The 22,242-nt window shown below is 44.1% G+C and overlaps 1 protein-coding gene across 1 annotated transcript in view; it reads right to left on the reverse strand.

The window, feature by feature from the left end:
- Positions 1–503: 503 nt before the first annotated feature.
- The window catches only part of cttnbp2 (cortactin binding protein 2), a 32,900-nt gene continuing 11,161 nt past the window's right edge, over positions 504–22,242 (reverse strand). The window contains exons 3-23 of the mRNA XM_088287249.1: positions 14,777–15,007; positions 10,979–12,329; positions 9,721–9,984; positions 9,496–9,595; positions 9,249–9,399; positions 8,308–8,493; positions 8,108–8,225; positions 7,510–7,776; positions 7,320–7,415; positions 7,047–7,126; positions 6,677–6,763; positions 6,136–6,235; positions 5,906–6,061; positions 4,825–4,997; positions 4,496–4,674; positions 4,223–4,419; positions 3,985–4,149; positions 3,767–3,818; positions 3,488–3,587; positions 3,117–3,227; positions 504–2,820 (exon numbers count right to left, since the gene is read on the reverse strand). Of these exons, the coding sequence (XP_088143375.1) occupies positions 2,590–2,820; positions 3,117–3,227; positions 3,488–3,587; positions 3,767–3,818; positions 3,985–4,149; positions 4,223–4,419; positions 4,496–4,674; positions 4,825–4,997; positions 5,906–6,061; positions 6,136–6,235; positions 6,677–6,763; positions 7,047–7,126; positions 7,320–7,415; positions 7,510–7,776; positions 8,108–8,225; positions 8,308–8,493; positions 9,249–9,399; positions 9,496–9,595; positions 9,721–9,984; positions 10,979–12,329; positions 14,777–15,007 (4,395 nt within the window). The 3' untranslated portion in view covers positions 504–2,589. The remainder of the gene's footprint in view (positions 2,821–3,116; positions 3,228–3,487; positions 3,588–3,766; positions 3,819–3,984; positions 4,150–4,222; positions 4,420–4,495; positions 4,675–4,824; positions 4,998–5,905; positions 6,062–6,135; positions 6,236–6,676; positions 6,764–7,046; positions 7,127–7,319; positions 7,416–7,509; positions 7,777–8,107; positions 8,226–8,307; positions 8,494–9,248; positions 9,400–9,495; positions 9,596–9,720; positions 9,985–10,978; positions 12,330–14,776; positions 15,008–22,242) is intronic.

Consider the following 22,242-nt stretch of genomic DNA (forward strand, 5'->3'; position numbering starts at 1 on the left):
AGATTTGTCTCAAAACTATTCACACAAATACATCTGCGATTTTCACGTATTTTTCAGCTCTATATATATATATTTGTGACTCAAATTTTTTAAATCCACAAATCTATGCGGAATTTTCATATTTTTTACTTTATTTTTTGTTTCACTTTTTTTTAAACGTGTGTGTACATTTATCACGACAACATTTGTAAATATTCTACTTTTGAAGTGTTGAATGTGTGTTTTTGGATCAGCAGGCACGTGCAGTTATTTTTGACAAATGTCATGCAATTTCAAGACATCACACGCGGGTCTCAGATATTCACGTGTGGAAAAGCCAACCCTCCATCCGCTAGAGGGCAGTGTTGCTGTTTTTCTCGTTTCTTGTTTAAAAATTGGAAATTGAAAAACGAGCCTTTATCTGCTCTTTTATCAATCTGTACTTTTATATTTTTTAAATATATTTTCTTGGGTTATCAGGAGTAACCAGGGCCAAGTAGGACCACAAAAAAATCACAATGGGGCAACTTTTGAATATTTTATTTTTGTGCTTGAAAGACAACTTTTTTTGAAAAACTGCTAACAGCCATCGTACACATTTGAAACGGACTAAAGTCTCTCCTGTACATATGTATACATACTTCTATATATTTATATATTTTCTTCATAGATTTATAAACATCAAAGAAATCTTGGTTGAGAATAAACACACACACAGTGGTTGATGCGAGAAAAGAAAGCTTGTAGTAGTAGTATGGCTTACAGTACACGTCTAGTACTCACTTTCAAACTTTACAAACACTTTTTCTTAAGTTGACTGTACAAATGTCATCGTTGCGATGACGCGCTAACGCTAAAACTCTTATTTACACGTAAAACCCTGATTCATGTCAAAGCCACGGTGCAAACATCAAAAACACTCAAAAGAAAAAAAAAGAATACAATTTTAAAAAGTTGATTACTCGGTGCGATGACGCCAAGCGACCATCAACCGAAGAATTGCTTCTTGAACAAAAAGTGTGGTCCCCAAAGTACACACGAGAAAGTGTGACGAGTACAAAGATTCAAAGGTGGTCTGCCAAGAGGAAGGGGGAGCGTGTACACATCGTCATAATACTGATACACCACTTACTGTAGATATCATCAAATACACTTTAAGAACCGACAGTCTTGCTTTGATTCCAGACCAATAGGTGGGAATTTTTTTTGGGTCTAAAAACATTTTCATCTAACAAATGTACTGTATTCACTTAAGCCTGGTACACAAAATTGAGCAAATACATTTTTGCGAGGGGAAGAAAATATTACTTGTGTACTTAAAAATGTAGGACTTTTTGGGAAAATAATCCTTGTTTCTTGAACGTGTTAAAGTTGTATTTCCTCAAAAATTGATTAAAAAAAGTTTAATTTGAGGGGGGAAAAGTCACGTAATGTTTCAGACAATGTTGAAATCGTTTTACATTTTTCAGGAAAAAAATGCATATTTTTGTCTTTATAACTACATTTGTCTTCAAATAAATAATTTTCTTACAATTGTATGACTTCTAGAAAATATGCTGTTGATTGAAAAAGTAAAAGTTTTATTTAAATGTACAAGGTTATTTTTCGTTATGAAGCATTATAGTAATATTTTTCCTATTTATAGAAAAAAAGGAGTTTGTTTTCCAAGAAAAAAAGTTGCCTATTATAGCGAAAAAATTAGTAAAAAGTTCTATTGCGGGATATTTTAAAGGAAAATGCAGCATGTTTAACATTTTGTTTATTACATTTTATTAGCATTTTTTTTTATTTAAAAAAATTATTTTATTTTTTATATTTTTTTTTAAATTGTCTGAAATGGCAATCTATTTATTTTTTGAAAAATGTTTTTTCTGGAAAATATCTAACTATTTGTTTGAAATTGAAACTGCAAAAAAAGTAAAATATTTTCACATTTTCAAGCCAAACTTTTTCTTTTAAAAAAAAAAAGCCTTTTCATTTTTTATCAACACAATAAGGACATTTTGAAAAAAACTGAAATTTGGAGAAAAAAATAGATCTCTTGAGATTCCCCAGGAAAAAGTTCAACATTGTTAAGAAAAAAAAGGTATCATGTAGAAATAGTTTATGTTTGGGGGAAAAAGTAGTCCATTTTTTTAAAGAACATTTGAGAATTGTATCCTTCAAGCAAAAAAAAACAAAACACAAAAAACCCTCAAATCTGATGCTGAATGAAGTTGGACATGTAAATTTTAAAAATAGGTCTAAAGTGTCTACAAAGAATTTAACATTTAGAGACAAACATTTAGTTTGGGGAGCAAGTTGGGGGGGGACAGGGGGATTAAAAAAAAAACAAGTCCCCCAAATAGTGGTGGAAATGATTCAGATGTCAAATGTATGTACCAGGCTTAATTTCAATTGTACGACCATAAAACAGTTTCCCAAAATATCCAAAGACTTTAAGTAATATTTGTACTCTTATTACTCATGTTACCAAAATAAGATACTATCGTTTCTGTCATTTTAGCCAGAAGTCTGTGGCATATAGCCCATATGAGGTGTGGGAAGAGATTTGAACTTGTTTGATAGGCCCTTCATTTAGAGGGCGGGGCAGTGCGTGTGTGTGTGTGTTTATTTGTGATTGTGTTGTTGAAGGAGCCAGATGTGCTCCGGTGATTGTTTGTTGACATTTCTGCTGCTGCTGTTTGCTTTGCTGCTGCTTCTGCTGTTGTTGTTGTTGTTGTTGCCCGCGACAACGCGAGGCTGCGGCTGCTGCCCCCTGCTGGGCACGGGCAGCTGGGATTTGGTTCGAGGGCTCGAGCGGTGTTGGCTGCTCTGGACAACCGCCTGAGTGAGCACCAACTGTGGGAGTTGGGGAAAAAACTCAAATTTTGGTTCACGACACTTAAAACAATAAAAATCAAACTTAAACCAAAGAAAAGCTCATAACTTGAAAAACTCAAATGGGGCATTAGTAAGTCAAGGTACCACATGACTTTTATAAAAAGCAATATATATATATATATTAAAAAGATACTTCTATGAGGTCAAAAAAAAATCTTCCAGCAACGTAAATGTTTCACAGAACAGTCATTAATTTTCTACAGTGTTCCAACTGTTTTTTTCATTTGCTTTTGGTGTCCCTCCTACTTTCTCACCGGCTGAGCTGATTGGGCCGCAGGTACTTCCTGTTCTGGCCTGCTGGGCGGAGCTCCAGCGGGAGTTCTGCTGGGGAACAGAAGGACGTCGTCATCTTTGGATGCCCATGTCTGGAAATGGCAAAAGCAACACAACCGCCAGTCAATGTCTTCATGTCACGAGCATATTAATAATCCAAATAATACAAAAAAATAGTAATATAGTTGTTCTTAATTATTCTTAATTTAGTCATATTTTATTTTATTTTTTCTGAAGAAATGTGTTGAATGTATTTGCTGAAGTCAAAACTGAACACAAAAATGTCTGTCGCCCTCTGGTGGCTCTAATGATCATAGTAATAATGTCCTCTAAAGTGGACGGCAGCATCTACCAGTCTGATGTCTGGTTCTGACTTGCTGGAACACAACGACTGAAGCTCTTGTATGAGGTCCGTCTCGTCGTCCGAGAACAAAGACAAACCGGACGCCTCCCTGAACAAAACACACGGGAAAGTCAAAATATTAAGAACACGTCTCCAGCCGCCGTCGCTTGCTTGTGGGAATAAACAACAGAAGGTGTAGCTACTGTACAAACACTAATCGTATTAGCAACTCGTCCTACGTGTAATAATATTGTTGAGTTTACCAATGTCGAATCAACGAATACAAACCTGTGGATTTTGCCATTTGTAGGGCAGCTGACATCAGTTGTGGATACGGAGCCTGGAAATACAACCGAGCCATTAATAACGCCTTCTAACACAATCATTAAAATAATAAATGAATTATTATTCATCGGTGGATGACCGAAGACATCAATCTTGTTTGTCGTATGTCTCAATACAACATGATTGACAGCTGAACGATATCCCGATGACGATGACCGGACCGTGTCTAAACGAGCCGCCGCCGGCCCAGCTGGAGGCGGGACTTCCTTTCTTTCGAGGGCTGGTATTGGATCGTCTCAGCTTGTCTCGACACTTCCTGCCGCCGCCCCTTTCTTTCAAGGAGCCAATGGCGGTCAGTGGGATGGCTGCGCCCCTGAAGGCAATATCTGAAAAGAGACGTTTTTTTTTAATTGGGAAATAAACATTAGCAATAATCATGATAAATAAATGAGGTCTGACCATGGCGAGGGAGGGGGCAGCCCCGCAGGACAGCCTTGTTGACCAGGATGCTGAGGGCGGCCTTCAGCACCGCCTGCTGGCCGTCGCTGAGAACCACGTTGCTCGGCAACGAGGCAGAGCGCCTGGCCGTCACCCGGGAGACGATTGCCGCCTCGACGCGAGGAACCACCACTGAGCTCCACAGCCGAGACAGCCACCTGAACACATCGCGACAATCGAGAGTGTCCTACGTACCCACGCGTGTGTGTTCATGAAGCGCGTGAACTGGCGTACCTGACGATGGCGTGCGCGTCGTTGGTGTGGATTGGGCAGGCCAGGAAGTGTTGGGGTCCCATCAAGGCCTCGTGTGCGCCCAGATGTGCCAGGCAGGCGTTGAGCTGCCGCCACACTTGAGCCACCCAAAGCATCGCCTTCTCCATGACGCCATCGTTGACCCACACCACACTTCCTGTCTGGAGGTGACGCACAGGACACCAGTTGATGGACGAGAAAGTGCTCAAATATTCGTTGTCATGTCTTGTTTCTGTAGACTACGTGTCGCGTTTCCATATCCCAAGTGTGCAATGTGGATGCGATCCAGATTTCAGAATTGGAGGTTTGACCTGTTGCAGCAGCTTCCTGCGCAGACGTCTGGCCAGCAAGCCGTGCAGAGGTTCCTGGTCCCAGCGGAGACGTAGCCAGCGGAAGTGCTGCTGCAGGCGGAGCTCTGCGCCATGGAGGCGGGGCTTTGACAAGGAGCCAATCAGGAAGCTGCGCTGGCAGAAGTGATGGGGACCTGAAGAGGAAATTATTGCGTTTGTTGTCATGCTCGTCATTGTCTTACATGAAAGCAAGATTTTAGTTTTGTCTTTATAATGATTGTAATAACTATGTAACAACTATAACCATTATTTTAAGTAGAAATGATTGTATTTTCTGCGTTAGAAATAATTGTATTCTAGTGAAAATTGCATCAAAAAATGGCCTTACTTTTTTACTTATAGTAATATTTGCATTTTGTTGTATTTTATAACGTTTATTGTACTTATTATTTTATGGTACTAATAAAACATAGTGAAGCAGAACTATTTGTGCCTAAAAATTGCACAGCATTTTATTCATTTAATTAAAAGCAGAAACATTTGAATTTTTAAGCATATTTCATTTTATTTTATTAATTTTAAAGCACGTCAGGTCAAACATTTCTTTGCAATATCTTCTTTTTTCCCCTACAAGTCGAACCAATACAGTGGAATATAACATACATAACACGGTATTCTCACTGGTATAGGGTTTGAGGAATAAGAATTAAGACGAGTGAATAATTCATCTGTTTTAATCAGTCTTGGCGGGCGGCCATTTTGTCCTGTCAATTGAAATTGATGTCAGAGAGGCCACGGGATCAGCTTTCGAACACCACAACTCACCTGTTTTCTGGGATTAGTCACGTGACCAAGGTTACTGATGTCAATTTTTAATTTGCAATATTTTATTAATTGCGATATAATTTATTTTGAAATAGTATTCAACATACATAGATACAATAGGTGACTTGATTACCGTATGTTTATAAGAACTGATTGTTTTAGTCACATTTTTTCAAGTAATAACAATGCAAGTTCTCTTTCTTTTTTTTTTTCTTTTTTTATAAACTAAAAGGTTGCACGCTGGCACACAATAATTACATGTGTCACGCTGACTCACCAGTATTGAGCAGCAGGGAGGCGGTGGGAGTTCTGTTGTCCAAGCTGTGGCACAGATCTCCCAGCAGACCCGACAGGGACGCCGCCTTCTCCAGACCCTGCAGCAGCAGCACCACGCAGCGGCCATGGTCGCACGCCGACGACGGCACCAGGAAGCCTGGATCAAGAGGAAGGGGGGCGGTGAAGAGGAGGAGGTGACGCGTCGTCTAATGACGATGACGATGAGCTCACCGCAGGAGACGAGGGTGTCCAGCAGCTGCTCTTTGGTCAGACTGTGCTGCACCTCCACCTTCACCACCTTACACGCCTGACCAGCTGCCTCCTGCTTGGACTGACATGGGAGTGAGGGAGTAAAATGCAAAAAACAAGACATGACGTTCCTACTATCAGTTCAACATAGGCACCAAACTGCCACTAGATGGCGCCCATCACAATTTTTTTTTTTTTATATGATACATGGCAGCACAAAACATATGAGCCATTTTATTATGTTTTTGAATCAGTGATACAAAGTTGCTCGCAGTTTTTAAATAGAAGGTTAGCAGCTGTTCACATGTTTATGAGATGTTTACCACCCTGCTTTGAATCTTGGGCGCTTGATCGGCCATTTTCTGATCTTACAGAATGAGCACAAAAATTATACCCACAAGTGCCAGAAATTATGCTCGACAGACAAAAAAAAAAAAAACTTGAATTGTGGAAAAAACACATTAAATGGCCCAGCCTTGTGAGGTTGATATCATATTGGCCTTCATTGTCATGATGGTCACACCTTGATGCAGCGAGCCAATAAAGCGGCGATATAATCCTGACAGCTGTCCTCCAGGCCGTGAAAGATGACACTCCCGTATTGCTCCACCTGTCACATCAAACACTATGTTACATGTTTTTCCTATTCAACATCATCTGCATGCCAGGAAGATAAAAGTGAACATTATGACAGAAATTATGGATATGACAATGGATGCTATGTCCTTTTTGCCTGACTAAATCTAAATACTGTACAAACACGACAGGCATCAGGGTGCTTCCGTTGCCAAAAAGACCATCTCTTAGTCTCAAGCCTGCAGCACTTTTCTCGTCGATGGTACATTTGGTCAGCGTTTTAACATGTGTGTGTGTATATGTGTGTGCGTGCGTACCAAGCGAACGTAGTTGAGCAGCACAGGCAGCGGAAAGAGAGACTCGAGAGCCACCTCATCTAGACACGACTCAGAAAGACCTGTGACAAAGAAATTAAAAAACAGGAAATTATACATCATTTTTACAAGCAGTCAGTGAGTTGCAGTTCCTCTAGATGGCGCTGAGTGGAATCTGAATCAACGGGAAGGTAAATAAATGTTTTTCCCTCAAAACGAAAATATGGCAATTGTGAGGCGCATACTAGATGAATGTCACACATTTTTTTGGGGTACCTTTCAGTCGGACAGTGATGACCTGGCTAAGAGGTTTTCGGACTAGGTCCCAAGGGGAGACGGAAAGTTCCTGACCAGGCCGCCACTCACTCCCTCCTGCATCGGCACAGACATACAAGTGCATTGGTGACAGGAGGAAGAGGGAAAGGAATGACAATTTCAAATGAGGCAGTCATCATCGGCTTCTCACCAATCAGGATGGAGGCGATGCTGGCGGGTGTGAGGCCCAGCGGGGGGCTCGGTGCGTCTTCGCCACACAGTATGTGCAAATGTGCGGTGAAGGCTTGGCCAATGGCGGCACTCAGCTGAGACCAGCGCATGCAGCGCTCCACTGTCAGTCTGCACAGCTTGGACTGAAGCTCACCAGCCCGCTTCTCATCCTCATCATCATCACCGCCATCCGTGGAACACATAGAAGCGTCTGAATACTGGAGACGCACCAGGACGCGGTACTGATCTGCAACATGAAGATCATCACTGAAAACTTCAGCCAGGCAATAAAGCGTCAATCTTTATTTCATTGTTTTTTTTGTGTGTCTTTTTTTTAAGCATAGAAACGCTAATTCCACTGTGTCGAGACGCCGATGCGTGGACAGAGTAAAAGTACTTAGTTACTTTTGTAATCGAGTACCAAAAAACCTCTTCCTTGCATGCCGATATACTTTATGTCCACTAGGGGGTTGAAGCACCTTTGAGGCTTCGACACATGAGTCAAAGCGATTGCATGGAAAGCCTCAATGCTGCGCGAAGATTCATTTCATCATCGCGACACATGCGCACACACTCACTGAGATTTTCAAGGAGATCTTTGCAGTCATCTGTGGCAACGTCATGAATGGTGCGATTACATTTATCTCTCTTTTCAATGTCCTGCTCACGGTGGCTGCACAGCACCTCCAGACACTCCTACACGCACACACACACACACACGCACGTATAAAATTAGCAATGTCAGTCTTTGCACGGCAGCTGGTTTCATTTATTCCACCTTCAGGCCGAGCGCAGCCGCCATATGAGCGGCCGTCCATCCATCTGTGTTGGCATGGTTCAGCAGGACAGTGGGCAGAGCAGGGGCTCCATCGGGTTGAAAGGTCGCAGCGGGGTGACAGAGGAGCAGACGTAACGTGTCCACGTGGCCTGATCGCACCGCCGCGTGCAGACACGTGCAGCCGTCCTGCACAGAAGACCACGGCGCACCAACTAATCACTATTTAGGATTTTTTTTCTTTTTCATTAAAATTCACAAAATGGCTGCGACCTTTAAAAAAAAAAGTCTCAAGAAGTCGTTGCTCGGAAAGACGGAGGAAGTCAGACATTTTGGTTTGAAGCGGCCGTTTTAAGGGTTAATTTCCAGAGAGGAACGACAAGTTCGAAAGCACAAACTAGCCCTGAAAGCCAATCTCACTTCGCACCATGTAGGCGTGACGCTTCTGTTACGAGTAGAACGACAAAAAGCCGAGACTGAAAGGACACAGGAAGTCAGACATTTTGTCTGGAGGTGGTCATTTTATGGACCCCTGAACCTTCCAAGATGAAGGACTGTGCTCATTTAACCCAGTTTGACGTTGCCACTTTACAGAATCACATGGCTAGCTTTGAGTTCAGCTGGCGGCTAAAAATACATCCGGTCGTACTACTCCAAACGTTCTCTGGCATCGCAGGGAAAAGCATGCCAAGTGCAAGAAAAAAGAACAACACACTCAATATAAGTGGATCTCACATCCAGGGCAACCAGTGGGCCACTTAGGGTTGTCATGGCAACCTGGGAAGCAAGGCTCAGTCATTCATCCCCTCCATCCATTTATTCAGTCATTTCATTTCAAATCAAGCCTTAAGAGTTCTTAAGTAAAGAATTGAAGTGACGATTGCACGTGAGGCCTTCAATTCAGATATTTAAACTCAACGAAATGTGCGGTGACGAATATATACCGTGGCTATACGGGAGCGATCGGCACCGGCGCTCAGCAGGATGTGGACACAGTGCTTCCTGCCCGCCCCGCTGGCCAGGAAAAGGGCGGTCTGGCCTCCGTCTGCAGCAGCATCCACAGCGGCGCCCGCAGTCAGCAGAGCCTCCACACAGCTGGAGGGGAAAAAAAACAATCAGTAGGAGGATTAAATGAGATTATTTGTGTGATTTCTTTTTTGGGGTGGGGAGGTGTTGTGTGCCTGCACTTACCCACTGTGGCCATGGGAGGCAGCAAAGTGCAAAGGTGTGAATCGGTTTTGGTCGGACACATTGGCAGGCGAGCCGGAAGACAGCAGCAGCTTCACGCACTCTGGACGCAATGTAGTGAAAATAAAAATGACAAAAAAACGAAAATTCCATAACAAATACAGTAAGCTCTCACTATCAGCAAGAAAGACCAAATAGAAACCCGCAAGCAATGGAGCGGTCTCCCACCTGCGTGTCCGTGTTGAGCAGCAGCAAACAAGGCAGCAGTCAAGTTGTGGAGGAGATCTTGTGGTGGATGGCGGCTAGGCTGGTTGTCCGTGGCAGTGGTGAGGTGGGCGTGGTCGATCGTGGTAGGGTGGGGTTGGTGAAGCAGCATTGACAATAAAGTGACATTTCCCTGGGAAGCAGCTTGGAGGAGGAGCAGCGGCCGCCCGCCGTCCAGGGCAGCGGGCCCACAGCTGCTGAGAGGGGAGACTACGGAGGGACACCAGCCTGCCGGGAGCAGGAGAGATGGGGCAGAGGGAGCGGGGACGGAAAAGGTTAAACCAGGAGAGGGTTGACAACGACGCTAGAAGTGCTGAAGAGGAGGAAGAAGAGGAGGAAGGATGCCTGAGTATCCAAACACATAAAAAGCATACACTAACGAAATATTAAAAACAACAACAGCAACAAACGTTGTGCTCCGCTATATGACCAGCAAATAAATTAAACTATTCAAAATGAGGTTTTGCTTTTGTTAAGTTATTATATTTCGTTAAGGGTTCACAAAATTAGGTTCCGCTGAATTACACGTCAGTTCTGTTTTCCTGTTACACAGTTGACACAGTAAATCATTTGTATGACACTTTGTCTGACTTTGCAAAGGTTTCTGCTGTGTGGCGCTTAAATTTAGAGATGTCATAATAAATCGCAGCGTCCATGCAAGCAGAATGTCCAAGAAGACAAAAACACCAGCCATGAATTGAAAAGCGACAAACATTTCACGAGAATCATGAACACATGGCGAGTCTTGTTTGCTTTGTCAACGCTTTACCTGAGAAGTGCAAAAACCAGAGAAGACCAGCGGAGGAGGCGAGAGGTTAGGGTGCATGAAAGGGGCATGCTAAGTATAAGTTGGAAAGGCAAAGGGCAGGTGAGAGCAGCCACTGGCATCAGCTTCAGAGAGAAAAGGGGTGACCATCAGGAATATTTGACCGAAAACGCAAGCCTCAGTGTGTCCCTCTTGTAAGTTTTTCTCTGGCAGGCAAAAGTGTTGGGCTAACCTGTGGGACAAAGAGCACCACTACAACTTCGCCGATATCGGCCTCTTGGACCTGTCTCTCACTGCACTACGCTACGCTATGACGATGATGTGAAAGATTGAGCTATGCTAGCCTGCGCTATGCATTAGGCTGGGCTCGGCGCCACAAAGAGATAGCTGGAAGAGAGGCAGTGGCGAGAACTGGAGAAAGATGGAATGCGGGAAGTGGTGGGGGGTCCCCTTTACCTGATGCTGTTGCCAGGGGGCTGTCTGCGGGGGCACGGGGGCTACAGATGGATGGAGTGCTAATGGAGAGGGAGGAGGGAAGGGGGTTGGTGGAGGGGATGGGAGGGGTGACGACGGGGGTGCATTCTGCAAACTGGTCAGGCCCTGGGGAGCGGCGGAGGGGGTATGCACCCACCTGAGAGGCCGTCAGGGCTGGTACCAGGTCCAGGGCGGGTTTGGGCGGAAGCTGGGGTGTGGCTGATTTGAGGCCTACTCCATGAGAGCGCCCGCTGTCCCCCACCGCCTTCATGGGCGGATGAGGGGGCGAGGGGGTCTGGGAGAGGCCGGGCTTTTTGGGAGGGATGGGAGGAGGGTTACCCCGGTCAATCCTGGCCACTGTGGGGGATTTCAGGCCGATGGGGTGGCTGAGGCGGCTGGGGAAGGGCCCTCCTTCCGAGGCAGAGTGCGGCAGGCCAGGTCGCAGCGCTCCAGCTCCCCCTGCTGGTGGGCTGGTAAAGCGCGACAGGACCTGGGTGACGGTGTGGCGCGCTTGTTGCTTGGCGGCAAAGTTGTCCCGGTTGGTGGGGGAGGGGTCCCGGGCCGGAGGACTCTGAGAGGCCGTGCCATTTTGGTCCTGTTCCTGGAACTTGTAGCGGGCCGCCTGGACGCGGGGGCTGACCCCGCTGGGTAGGCTGTGAGGGGGGGTTTGGGCCTCAGAGCCGTTCTCGTTCTGCGTCAGGCCTGCCGAGCTGCTGTGGACGATTCCCCGGCTGGCGGTCTTCGGCAGGCTGAGACCGGCGTAAGGACCCGTGGTTGGCTTGGCGGCTACGGTGAGAGGAGTCTTCTTGGGAGCCTCCACCTCAGGAAGGGGCTGGTCCGTTTGGCAGAAAGCTGTTCGCGAGCTGACGGGGTCTGTGGCCACCGAAACGGAAGCTTTGCCCGGCGTGCAGGCGGGTGTAGCAGGTTGGATGCTATCCTTGGCAACGGCGCGTTCAGTTCTGAGTTGCTCCACCTGCTGCCGTAGATTCTGAGTGTCAACCTCCTCGCGGCCCAGCCTGGCCCGCAGCTGCTCACGCTCCGTGTCCAACTCGGACAGCTGCTTCTCCATCTCGGCCTCCATCTGCTGGCCGCGCTGCCGTTCGGCACTCAGCTCCTCACGCAGGCACCCGGAGGCCCGGCCCTCTTCGTCCAGTCGGGCCCGGAGCTCGTCGAAGCGCTGCGACTCTTCCACCACGCGCGTGGCCAGCTGCTTGCACTCGCGCACCAGCATCATGACGATGTGCTTGTTCTTCTCGCGCTCGTCCTTCAGCTGCGCCGTCAGCTTGCGGTGTTCCTGCTCCAGGCTCTGCAGCTGCAGCTTCTCCATCTCCAGCTGCCACAGGAACAAAACAAACGGCATCTTTACACCGTGGCGAGCTAACAGGTTGAGTAGCACCCAGTTAAGTTGGGTTCTGCAAAGTTACGCTGATGCATTCCACATTGTCACAAAGCAGCGACTTGGCGACTTTTGGATTTGCTTCCTTGCACACTGCTGACTTCCACTTTGCGGTCTTCATTCGGCTACAATGTTACATTAGACACCACAATGTTCAGCTTCGCTATGTTACACTTTGATAAGTCGGCTTTTCTGTGTTGTGCTTTTCCGACAGTAACTTACACTTTTCTATATTACACTTGACGGCTTTCCAATAAGGTACTCTCAGCATAGTTCTCCCAAAGCGAGTAAAAAAATTAAATGAGTCACCAAACACAAATGAATCAAACAACCAACCAACTAACTTTCACTATCGTTTTCTAGCTTGTGTCCCCCTCGTAGTTGTGGGTCAGCCCGCCAATGATTTGTGATGACCGCCTCGGCTATAATTGGAAAGCCAGCGCTATTGTTAGCCGCTCGGCAGCTCTGGGGCGAGGGTGAAGGGGCTCAAGCGGGGCTCCACCCCGCAAATGAGGCTCCCCAATAAAAGATCCTCTTGTTGTGACCAGGGCTTAACAAGCCAGCTGTTTCGCAGAGGAAGGAGGCGCTGCCACCAGCGGCTAATTGGCAACAGATTACACTTTCAGCAGACCTCCGCCAAGGCTGCGCAAAAATCCCCAACACGTCCGGCTGACTCGGCTACTTTATGACATCATCGACGGCGTGTCGACTGGCCAATGAGTTTTGACTGAGATAACGTGACAGTCACGTCCAGACATTAAAGAGTTAACGGCACACCCCATTTGGACTCTGTTGCTAACAAAAACAGCAACACCTAAACAGTAGATGTGCTATGAATGAAGCTATTTTTTTTCTTCTTTTGTTTGAAAGTTTATTTTCCCTTGACATCAATTGTAAATGTCAAAGTTTTTGTGGCGGTGTGTCACGTGGCAGGGGTAAAGCGTTCCACACAAACGTCACTTGAGCTTGTGGATAATTCATCAACGAGCTCATAGCAGCACGACGATGCGAGCGGAAAAAGGGAGTGCGGATAAAGATAGCAGCGAGCGTGCGGCTGACATTCGCTCTACCCAGCAACCCAAAAAATCCCAGTGAGGGCAGATGCTCTTCTCCTGGTGAAGTGTGCCAGCGATCCGTTTACATACCAGCAGCTGCTTTGCAGACACCGATCACCTCGTGGAAGCAAAGATCATGAAATTGTCGCTTGGGAAAATGCATTTCTGCGTTGTGATTTCGTCTTTCTTTGCCAGCAAACAGATTCACTTTTTTTCTTTTCAGGAAAGTGCAACATAGAGTAATTTGAATTCTATTCATGAATGTGTAACATTATTTTGGCCGTATTGGAATTTCCAGCATCTGGTTTTAGGAGAGTTCAACATCAAAATATTGTTTTTATCAATTCAAAGTGCATGGTTGATAATTTGTTTGAGGAAAAAGCAATGTGAATTTTCAGGAAGGTGCGACATCAAAAGTATGTCACCTTTTTAGGAACGTGTTAAGATCAATAATTTGTCTTCTTTTTAGAAAGTCGGGGCGGGGGGGTTGTTGGGATTTTTTTTACATTTGTTGTCTTGTTTTTGTTTTCTTATTAGAACAGAGCTCGTACTGGAGTCTTGTAGCCAATCAACAAAGACCCATAACGATTAAGAATAAATAAAAGAAAATGCCACTTTTGCTCCATGAGGTGTTTATTTTTACTGCTTTATTCGCGTATTGCCCACCAGTCGATACAGCAAACCTTCCAACTTGCGTCCTTGTACTGTGTGAACACAACTTTTTTTTTTTTTTACAAACTATGAACAGCGTTTATACTTTAGGCACTTTTTTTTTTAAACATGCTGTTATGATTCTGAAGACAACTGTATATTTAAACACATGTAGAATATAGTCCACATGCACACACACACACACAAGCACAGTATATATATTTAACCGGTTACTCCCACCATAGCTCCTCCTCAAATGTGGTCGATTTAAACCCTCCAGTTGGCTCCCGACTCCATCATATCTGTAATTTCCAGGAGGTTCAAGGAAAGGACACGGAATTCTTTCTCTAAACTTGCTTTCAAAACGCTACAATCCCATTTTGTTCTCATCAAAATAATTTCACCACAGCATACCTCCCGGCAGTGTGCACATAATCCCAAAGAGACCCCTGGAAAAAGGTACACACACGAACACATTGAGTCGAGAGGCAAAAATAGAAATGACACACCAGAAGAGTTGGAATTGTAATCATCCGTTTACGCGCACAGTGTGTGAACATGGCTGGATGCATTTGGAACATTCTCCTACTTTCATGAGGACATTTTTTTTTTTTTGCCTGTGAAGTATTTTTTTCAGTATTATGGGTGACTAATCGTCAACTCCACCCAGAGGCTTACCCGCTTCTGGCGGCTCTCGGCAGCAGCCAACTGAGCAGCCATGCGCTCTTGCATCTTCCTACAGTGCGCCATGACGGCCTCCAAGACGGACATGGGGCTGGAGCCCAACGGCCGCCGCTCCTTGTCGCCACGCGGGACACCGCACTCAAAATCCCGCTGCAGCGCCAGGAAGGGGTCGGTCAGGCTGTAGCGGCTGTAACGCTCTTGTAGGAACACGTCTTTTCTTTGAGCCTGCCAGACAAAGGACAAAATAAATGGAGACAACGTCACTTTCAACGTTCACTTCAAATTTAAGATTGAGACAGCTTCGATTGAGTTCTCTTCAAATTCGAGTTTAGCTTTAAGATTGACCCCAAAAACATTGAGTTCAAAAGTGCTAACCAACACGGAGACTTCAAGCACCAATACTAAGTTACCTATCTTGTGCAATTGTGATTAAAATAGTAAACTTTATGACAAGTTTATAATTTACCAGTCAATATTGCCTTAAAAGACGGGCAGCAATTTGGCTAAAAAAAAAAAAAAAAAAAAAAAAAGAGCCGTGAATGTGATGCAGTCAAAAATTTGGGTGCGCCAAAAAGTTACCGTAAATCGTAATCAAATCGTAATTCCACTCAATCCAAAAAAATCGAATTGTATTTTAAAATAAACCATCCTCGAATCGTATCGCGCCCAGTATATTGATATACGTATCAAAGCGCCATTTACTGGAGAGGTAAAGGAATACACAGCCATCAGGTACACACATCCTTGGCCAACACACGAAATGCCGGTCAGGTACACAAACACAACAATTGTCTGCTACTGTTTTACTTAAATATGTTGCATAAATGCCCCGGCAGTCCGATTGTACTTTGCTTGGGATGGGGGAGAAGGTGTCTGGGGCGAGCTTCAACTGACCACGCCCGTCAGACCTTGAGCGACGTCAATATATCGACGGTGTGTGTGTGTGTGTGTGTGTGTGCGCTTGTATGTGGTTGAGTGAGCAGCAGAGGCTCAGCTCAACGCAGCTGACCTTCAAGCACAAGAACAACACATTTGTCAGTAGCGTCCTTTAAAGCGTTTATCCATCACGACCAAAATGATGATTACATTGCGTACAAGGCCTAACAACGCAACTACACGGTGGATTCGTTCTTGGACGTTTGGGCCACCTGCGTGCGTCACAAACGCCTGAAAAAAGAAGCCAAGTGACAGAAAGAAAAACGATTGAAAGAAGCAGACAGAATCCTAAAAAGGAAACACTGTCTGTGAACCATTTGGAAAGGCGCCAGAAAATGAAGCACAGAGTAACAGAGCAGCAGACAAAGGGCTAAAAAAGGAGGCACAGAGTAACAGAAAAGTGGACAGGCGCCTGCAGAAGAAGCACAGAGCTAAAGGGAAGTGGAAATGAGAAGCTCGAAAAGGAAGCAACAAGTGAGAGAAGTGGACAGAGCTTGGGAAAGAAGTAAAGAGTTGGAGAGAAGTGGCCAGACAGACTGACAAAGAAAGTTGAAAGTTGTTCACATTAGCGACAGCCAAAAGTCAGGGAGACAAGCTAGCATGTTACATGAGTTTCACATTGAATAATTATTAGCAAACCTAGCTAACATCAGTCAAGAGTTGGCAAGTCCCATTAGCAGGATGGCTAAATAATTAACATGATTTACTATATCAGCAAAAAGGCAGGCACAGCTCAGATCAACATCAGCTGACGAAATCACTTCATGAACAATAACAACATTCATGCTAATGTCCCAAAAACTTTGAAAATATCCCAACATTTGGAAAGCTACCTGTGGTGTTATTAATAAACAACAACAAAGGCTTCGTGAATGCTAATCAGTGTGCTAATGCGTCGAGTTGTGTTGTGTTACGCTATGAATGCAAATTACAAGCTAGCTAACCCAACCAGCTGCTGGACGGCGGCTAGCGTCAGGACCGCAAAGTTTCGCACCCAAGTGTACGTTTACATACGCGAGCATGACTTGCAGCAATGTGCGCGCGCGCGCGTGTGCGTGCGTGTGTGTGTGTGCCGTCAGCCGTGTTTATTTTTAGCCGTTTAATGGCACCATAAAGCCACGCAGGCCCCCCTGCTACCGCCCTCTCCCGCTTCATTAAACTGCGTTGTCCTTGTGGGCTGAACAACAAAAATCCCCCCCCAACATCTGATACTGACACTTGTGATTGCGTTCATGTGCGTGTAGGGCTGTAACAACGCACCAAAGTTACTGTAAGATGTGATTTATATGTTGATTTCGGACCAATGGTTTGAAACACAATTTGATTCTTGTATACGTAGTATCATTATAATAATAATCAAAGAAATACATTTGGGAGAGTTTTCTTCCATGCCCCACCTTTACAAGCTAGCATTAGCGGTAGCCACAATTTTGCTTACGCCGGAAAAAATAGTCCCATAGAAAATGAAGAAATGTATTCAATCTTGAGCAATAGAAAAAGCATTTCGGGATGTTGTGATTAATCCCGTCAGCCCTAATTTAACACATGCAAACAAACGCAGAAACACGTGTCATGGTCGCCACCGTGTTAGCGAGACGCAAGAAGGCCGAGCCAACAGAGCTGGTATCCAAACAGCTCCTCTGATATCGCATACGCACCAACTAGAACATCACAGCACTCAGCAGCACGCATGGCGCTAAAGCACATAAACACACCCACACAAAGACGCACGCACTCAAACACACGCATACGACACTGATATATTTTACAGCATGTGCATTCAATTTCTTCATTGGGAAAGGGATGCGTCTATTTGTTCAAATGGATGCTTTTAATTAATTAATTAAATTCAAAGGGACTAATTATGTGTCTTGCTAGGTGCTGCTGTTTTGGGTAGCAACTGCGGGAGGTGTCTATTTGAGGAGGTTGATCTAATGGCACACATGGCGCAAGTGAGATAGATATATATATATATATATATATAATAAAAATGAGATTTTGTAACGTATCTGTTGCTAATGTTACGTCCAATAACAACAATGATGTGTGAATTGTCCACGACGAGGCGTGTAGCGTTTGATTGTCCCATGTTGTCCCTTCCGAAGATCAAAAGGCCTCCGCCATCCAAAACAATGTTGGCACAGTCGGTGGCAACCGTTGGCAAGACGAGAAGCCACCGCGGCGCCAATCAGAGGCTCATTAGCGCGCCAGCAGGGCAGAAGCATTAGGTGCGTCCTCTAATGCCAACGCTTACTGTGCGAACCTTTGATGCCGAGCCAAAGCGGTGGCGGATTGAGCCGCTTGATTGCTTTCATCAAACAATTGCGTAAAGCAACGTGTAATTCAAACATGATACAGCGCTACTTTGACTGACTGATCTGATTTTCGCCACTATATTTGAAATTGGGAGTGAGAGTGCGGATGCTGAACAGATGTGGTGATCTCTACCACTGATAAGGCAAATAGTTACATTTTTTTCCCCCCCAGAATTTGGGGTGGGCCACAGCCTTGTAACCCAGTCGGAGACATTTGGTCTAGGCTGTCCCTAATGAAGAAAGTGGGAGGGTGAAGATAAACGAGGACAAGCCCATCGTTTGGCGGTGAGAACACGAGCTCTACTGTTGCTCAGGAAACTGGCCGTCGGGACAAAAGACGTTCTGTCAGGGAGCCCGAGAACGCTGCGTACTTCGCCCACGTCCGCCGGAACGGCAGCCGGGGAAAAAAAAAAAAAAAAAAAAACTTTGGCTGCCCTCAGGCAGGAGGAAGCGGATAAAAATGGAGGAGTTGCTGCAGTGGACGCTTGTAAACTCAATTGTCGGCGCTGCCCTGTGTTCCCGCCAGACAAGCAGTCGTGAAGGCGGGAGACGGCATTCGAGTCCTGCGTGGTCAAGAAGCAAGGGGGCTCGGATTTCCAAAGTGATGGATGTGAAAGTTATTTTGTCCAGCGCTCATTTCTCCCGGGTTGTAGAAGTAGAGCGAAGTCAGATCAAGCCTTTAGTGCCTTGAGGGAGGTCCATGTGGCTTGTAGCGTGCCACAGGGCTTCCCTCCAGGCGTGGGTGGCTCACGTCCAAGAGGACTTTGCCATCTTCTGATATAATGTTGTGCATCCACACTCATTAGCCTCCACACACAGGGGACAAGCCCCCTCAACAGCCGCCCTCCACATCCCTGAGGCCGCGACACTCGTCGGGCAGGTGGCACCAACATCTGCTCATGCATTTGCCCAGAAAACATCTGCTTCGCCACAACATAGTTTGTTCGAGATGGAACAATCGAGAGTTATGAAACGAGCAACTGCGTTTCTACATAGAGGTGAACAGAACATTAAGTAGAGACATTAAATTTGATGTGAAAATGGTACGTTACATTACATTTATTTTCTACCACTTATTCAGGGCATGACTTAAGTCATGCTATACCAAAAAAAAAAAAAAATGGATCTTTGACGTCTTTAGCCGTCAATGGCAGTAACTGAGTTAATATGCTAAATATGTGCAGAACAATAATTATGTTACCACTACAATGCATTATTTTAAATAAGTCGACAGATGCTTGCGGTTCGTTTACCATATTTCAGCTGATTATTTTTTTTTCCATGATTTTTTTTCTCCCAGTTTCGTTTTTACAAAATTTTTATTTATTTTTTTTTGCATGCATTTATTTTTTTTTGCAGCAGTCTCAATTAAACTCAGTTTTTTGCGGATCAACTGTACAACAAATGTGTAAATTTATTGAAATATGATATTAATATTAAATATGGTGTTAATATTACACATTCAAGTAGTGTATGACTTAAATGAGCTATCCAGGAGCAACTTTCAGACAGAACTCTGCTCACCCACTCATGCGTCTGGAGGCGGCAAATTTACGGGTCGACTTCAACCTCCCTACATCGCGCATTGGTTCCTTACACAGCACGGCAAACCAGGTAAAGCCCAGATCATTGGCAATCAATGTAGACTTATTAGTCGGAATCTAAAAGGCGGCCTTTGCACACGTGATTTCATTGACTGGCATTGACCCGCAGTCTCACACAGACAACATCCCGCCCGCCTCCCACCCATCTCGTCGTGACTCAGGCAGCGTTTGACATTTAAATGGCCATCTTATACACGCCTCTAAGGTAGCACATGTACAGCACATCGCGTTTCTTGTAGAATCTTGACATGCGTATTACGCACAGAATATTATTTACATCGTTATTTTAATGTGTCTCTTTAATGTCATATTTACATATATTGTGTCAATACAGCTCCAATGTAACATACATAAAATTAAATGTCTCGACCAGGCGTGGGCAAACTTTTTGATTGGCGGGCCACAATGGGTTCTAAAATTTGACAGAGGGGCCCGACCAGGAGCAGATGGATGGAGTCTTTTGGTAACCTCACCTCATCAGGGGAAAAAAAGTTTAATTTTAAAAGCAAAACAAAATCATCACAACAAAATATTTGTCTCTGACACACCAGAGTATTTAGAAAATAAAACATTAACAAGGTTTATTCATTAATTTTTTTTTTTTCAAGTTAAGCGGGCCGGATTAAAACGTTTAACGGGCCGCATGTGGCCCCCGGGCCGTAGCTTGCCCAAGCCTGGTCTAGACAGTGCAGAATATTCACATTATAATTAACGTACATACCACAAAAGAACTGCTGATGTCATATTTTGTGTCTATACCTTAACGGACCATAATTACATAATTTTTCATGTGTGTGGCGCAAATGTAGCATATTTACAAAATAAAACTGAAAACTCAAAAGCAGCATATTTACACAATTCTAATGTTCCATACACGTGTTCTTATTAGAATTTGTGAAAAGCACTTGTATTTTTCCTGCCCTCATCTCATGTGTACTGTTCTTGTTGCAGTGACTCTGGGAGAACTCCCACACTCGCTCGCTCGCTCGTCTCTGATGCCACAACAACAACTACACACAAGAGCGGTAGATGAAAGCCTCTGGTCTCCTCTCCTTTGATGTCCCAAAAAAAAAACGGAACATAAAAATGGAAAATAAAGGTTATTCTCCTCCCTCCTCATCATCATCATTTTCATTTCTCTCGCTCTGGTAACCTGAAGTGGACCCCTCGCAGCTGCTGCCTTCATTCACACACATGGGACGGGGTGTGTGCGTGCGTGTGAAAATGTTAATTGATGCGTGAGAGAAGACGACACTCTTTGCCAATTATCGATTGAGTGCATCCTCCATTGCATTTTTCTACAATGGCGATCGATGTATACGATTGCGAGGTGTGTTGAATTAAGCCGTTGAAGTCGTTGAGGTCCGGATGCTTTCAACATTGTTGCCATGGCAATAACTGTCATTAGTTAAGATGGTGGATGCTGTGCTAACTACAGGTTGCAACGGACTGGACCGGTCAATGTGGGGGATATTCGTATGTCATCTCAAAAATAAGTGTTGGGTGAGGAACGATGTGACACGCAAAAACGTCGGGTTGTAACGCTACTTGGCTTGCTATCATGTCTTCAGAGCAGGTCAGGACTATTTCTGTTTGTATCAGTCGCTCTCATTACATTTCGGCATCACGTGGACGAGAAGCAGAGCGTGCATGCGTGTGGATGTGTTTGTGAAGGCACTCTGAGAGAAGTAACGACCCGGTTTCGATTGTGGGTCACATGGCAGTGTGACATCATTCATTAGCGTGGAAACAATAACAACAGAACCTACTTTGATGGCAACTACCGCAGAAAAAAAAAAAAGAAGAAAAAAAATGTAAGACTTATAACTATGGCTCAAAAAAACAGATACAAAAAATATTTGGAAAATGTATGACGTCAAATTCAAAGTTAAAAATAAATTATCGACCTTAATAAAAATAATAAATAAAACATACATTTTAATTCCCAAAAAAGGATAAGGATATCAATTAAAAATAAAAATAATTTAAAAAAGACAATATACAAAAATAACATGACAATAATCATTTCATATAAAATGAGAGAATGAATGTGAAAATATGAATAAGGTACACTATAATTGTAAATAATAAGATTCTTTTAATGGAAATTAAAAGCTAAGCATCTTAATCGAAGTACTGCACTAATAAACAAAAAATACACCTTTATAAATACAAAAACCTAGCTAGTACATGTAAAAATGTGTATACAAAATATACATAGAAATATAAATACAAAAAGAAATGAAGCACTATGATTACAAAAGGAAATATGAATATGAATGTTATCATGCAAATTTTAAAAAATAAAACAGGAAGCATTAGGATTATAGAATACAAAAATAAATCAAAATTAGAGGTGCAACCATTCATCACCAACTAATCGATAAATTAATCAACTGTTTTGGAGAATCAATTGTTCAGAGACTGTTTAATTTACAACCACACAACAATTTCAGCCTCGCAACATGAAATATTGTCAACTTTCTGAAGTCCTTCATAAAAGCAGACCTGTTTTTGTGCGGAACCAAATTGCACTTTGGCAAAGATCTGATTTGATTTTTAATTACGGAACGGATATCAAAACTTTTTTCATCCAATTCGTCAC

Source organism: Idiotropiscis lumnitzeri, unplaced genomic scaffold (assembly GCF_059441095.1).
Source record: "Idiotropiscis lumnitzeri isolate Australia: NSW breed Sydney's pygmy pipehorse unplaced genomic scaffold, RoL_Ilum_1.0 HiC_scaffold_35, whole genome shotgun sequence".
Classification (NCBI taxonomy): domain Eukaryota; kingdom Metazoa; phylum Chordata; class Actinopteri; order Syngnathiformes; family Syngnathidae; genus Idiotropiscis; species Idiotropiscis lumnitzeri.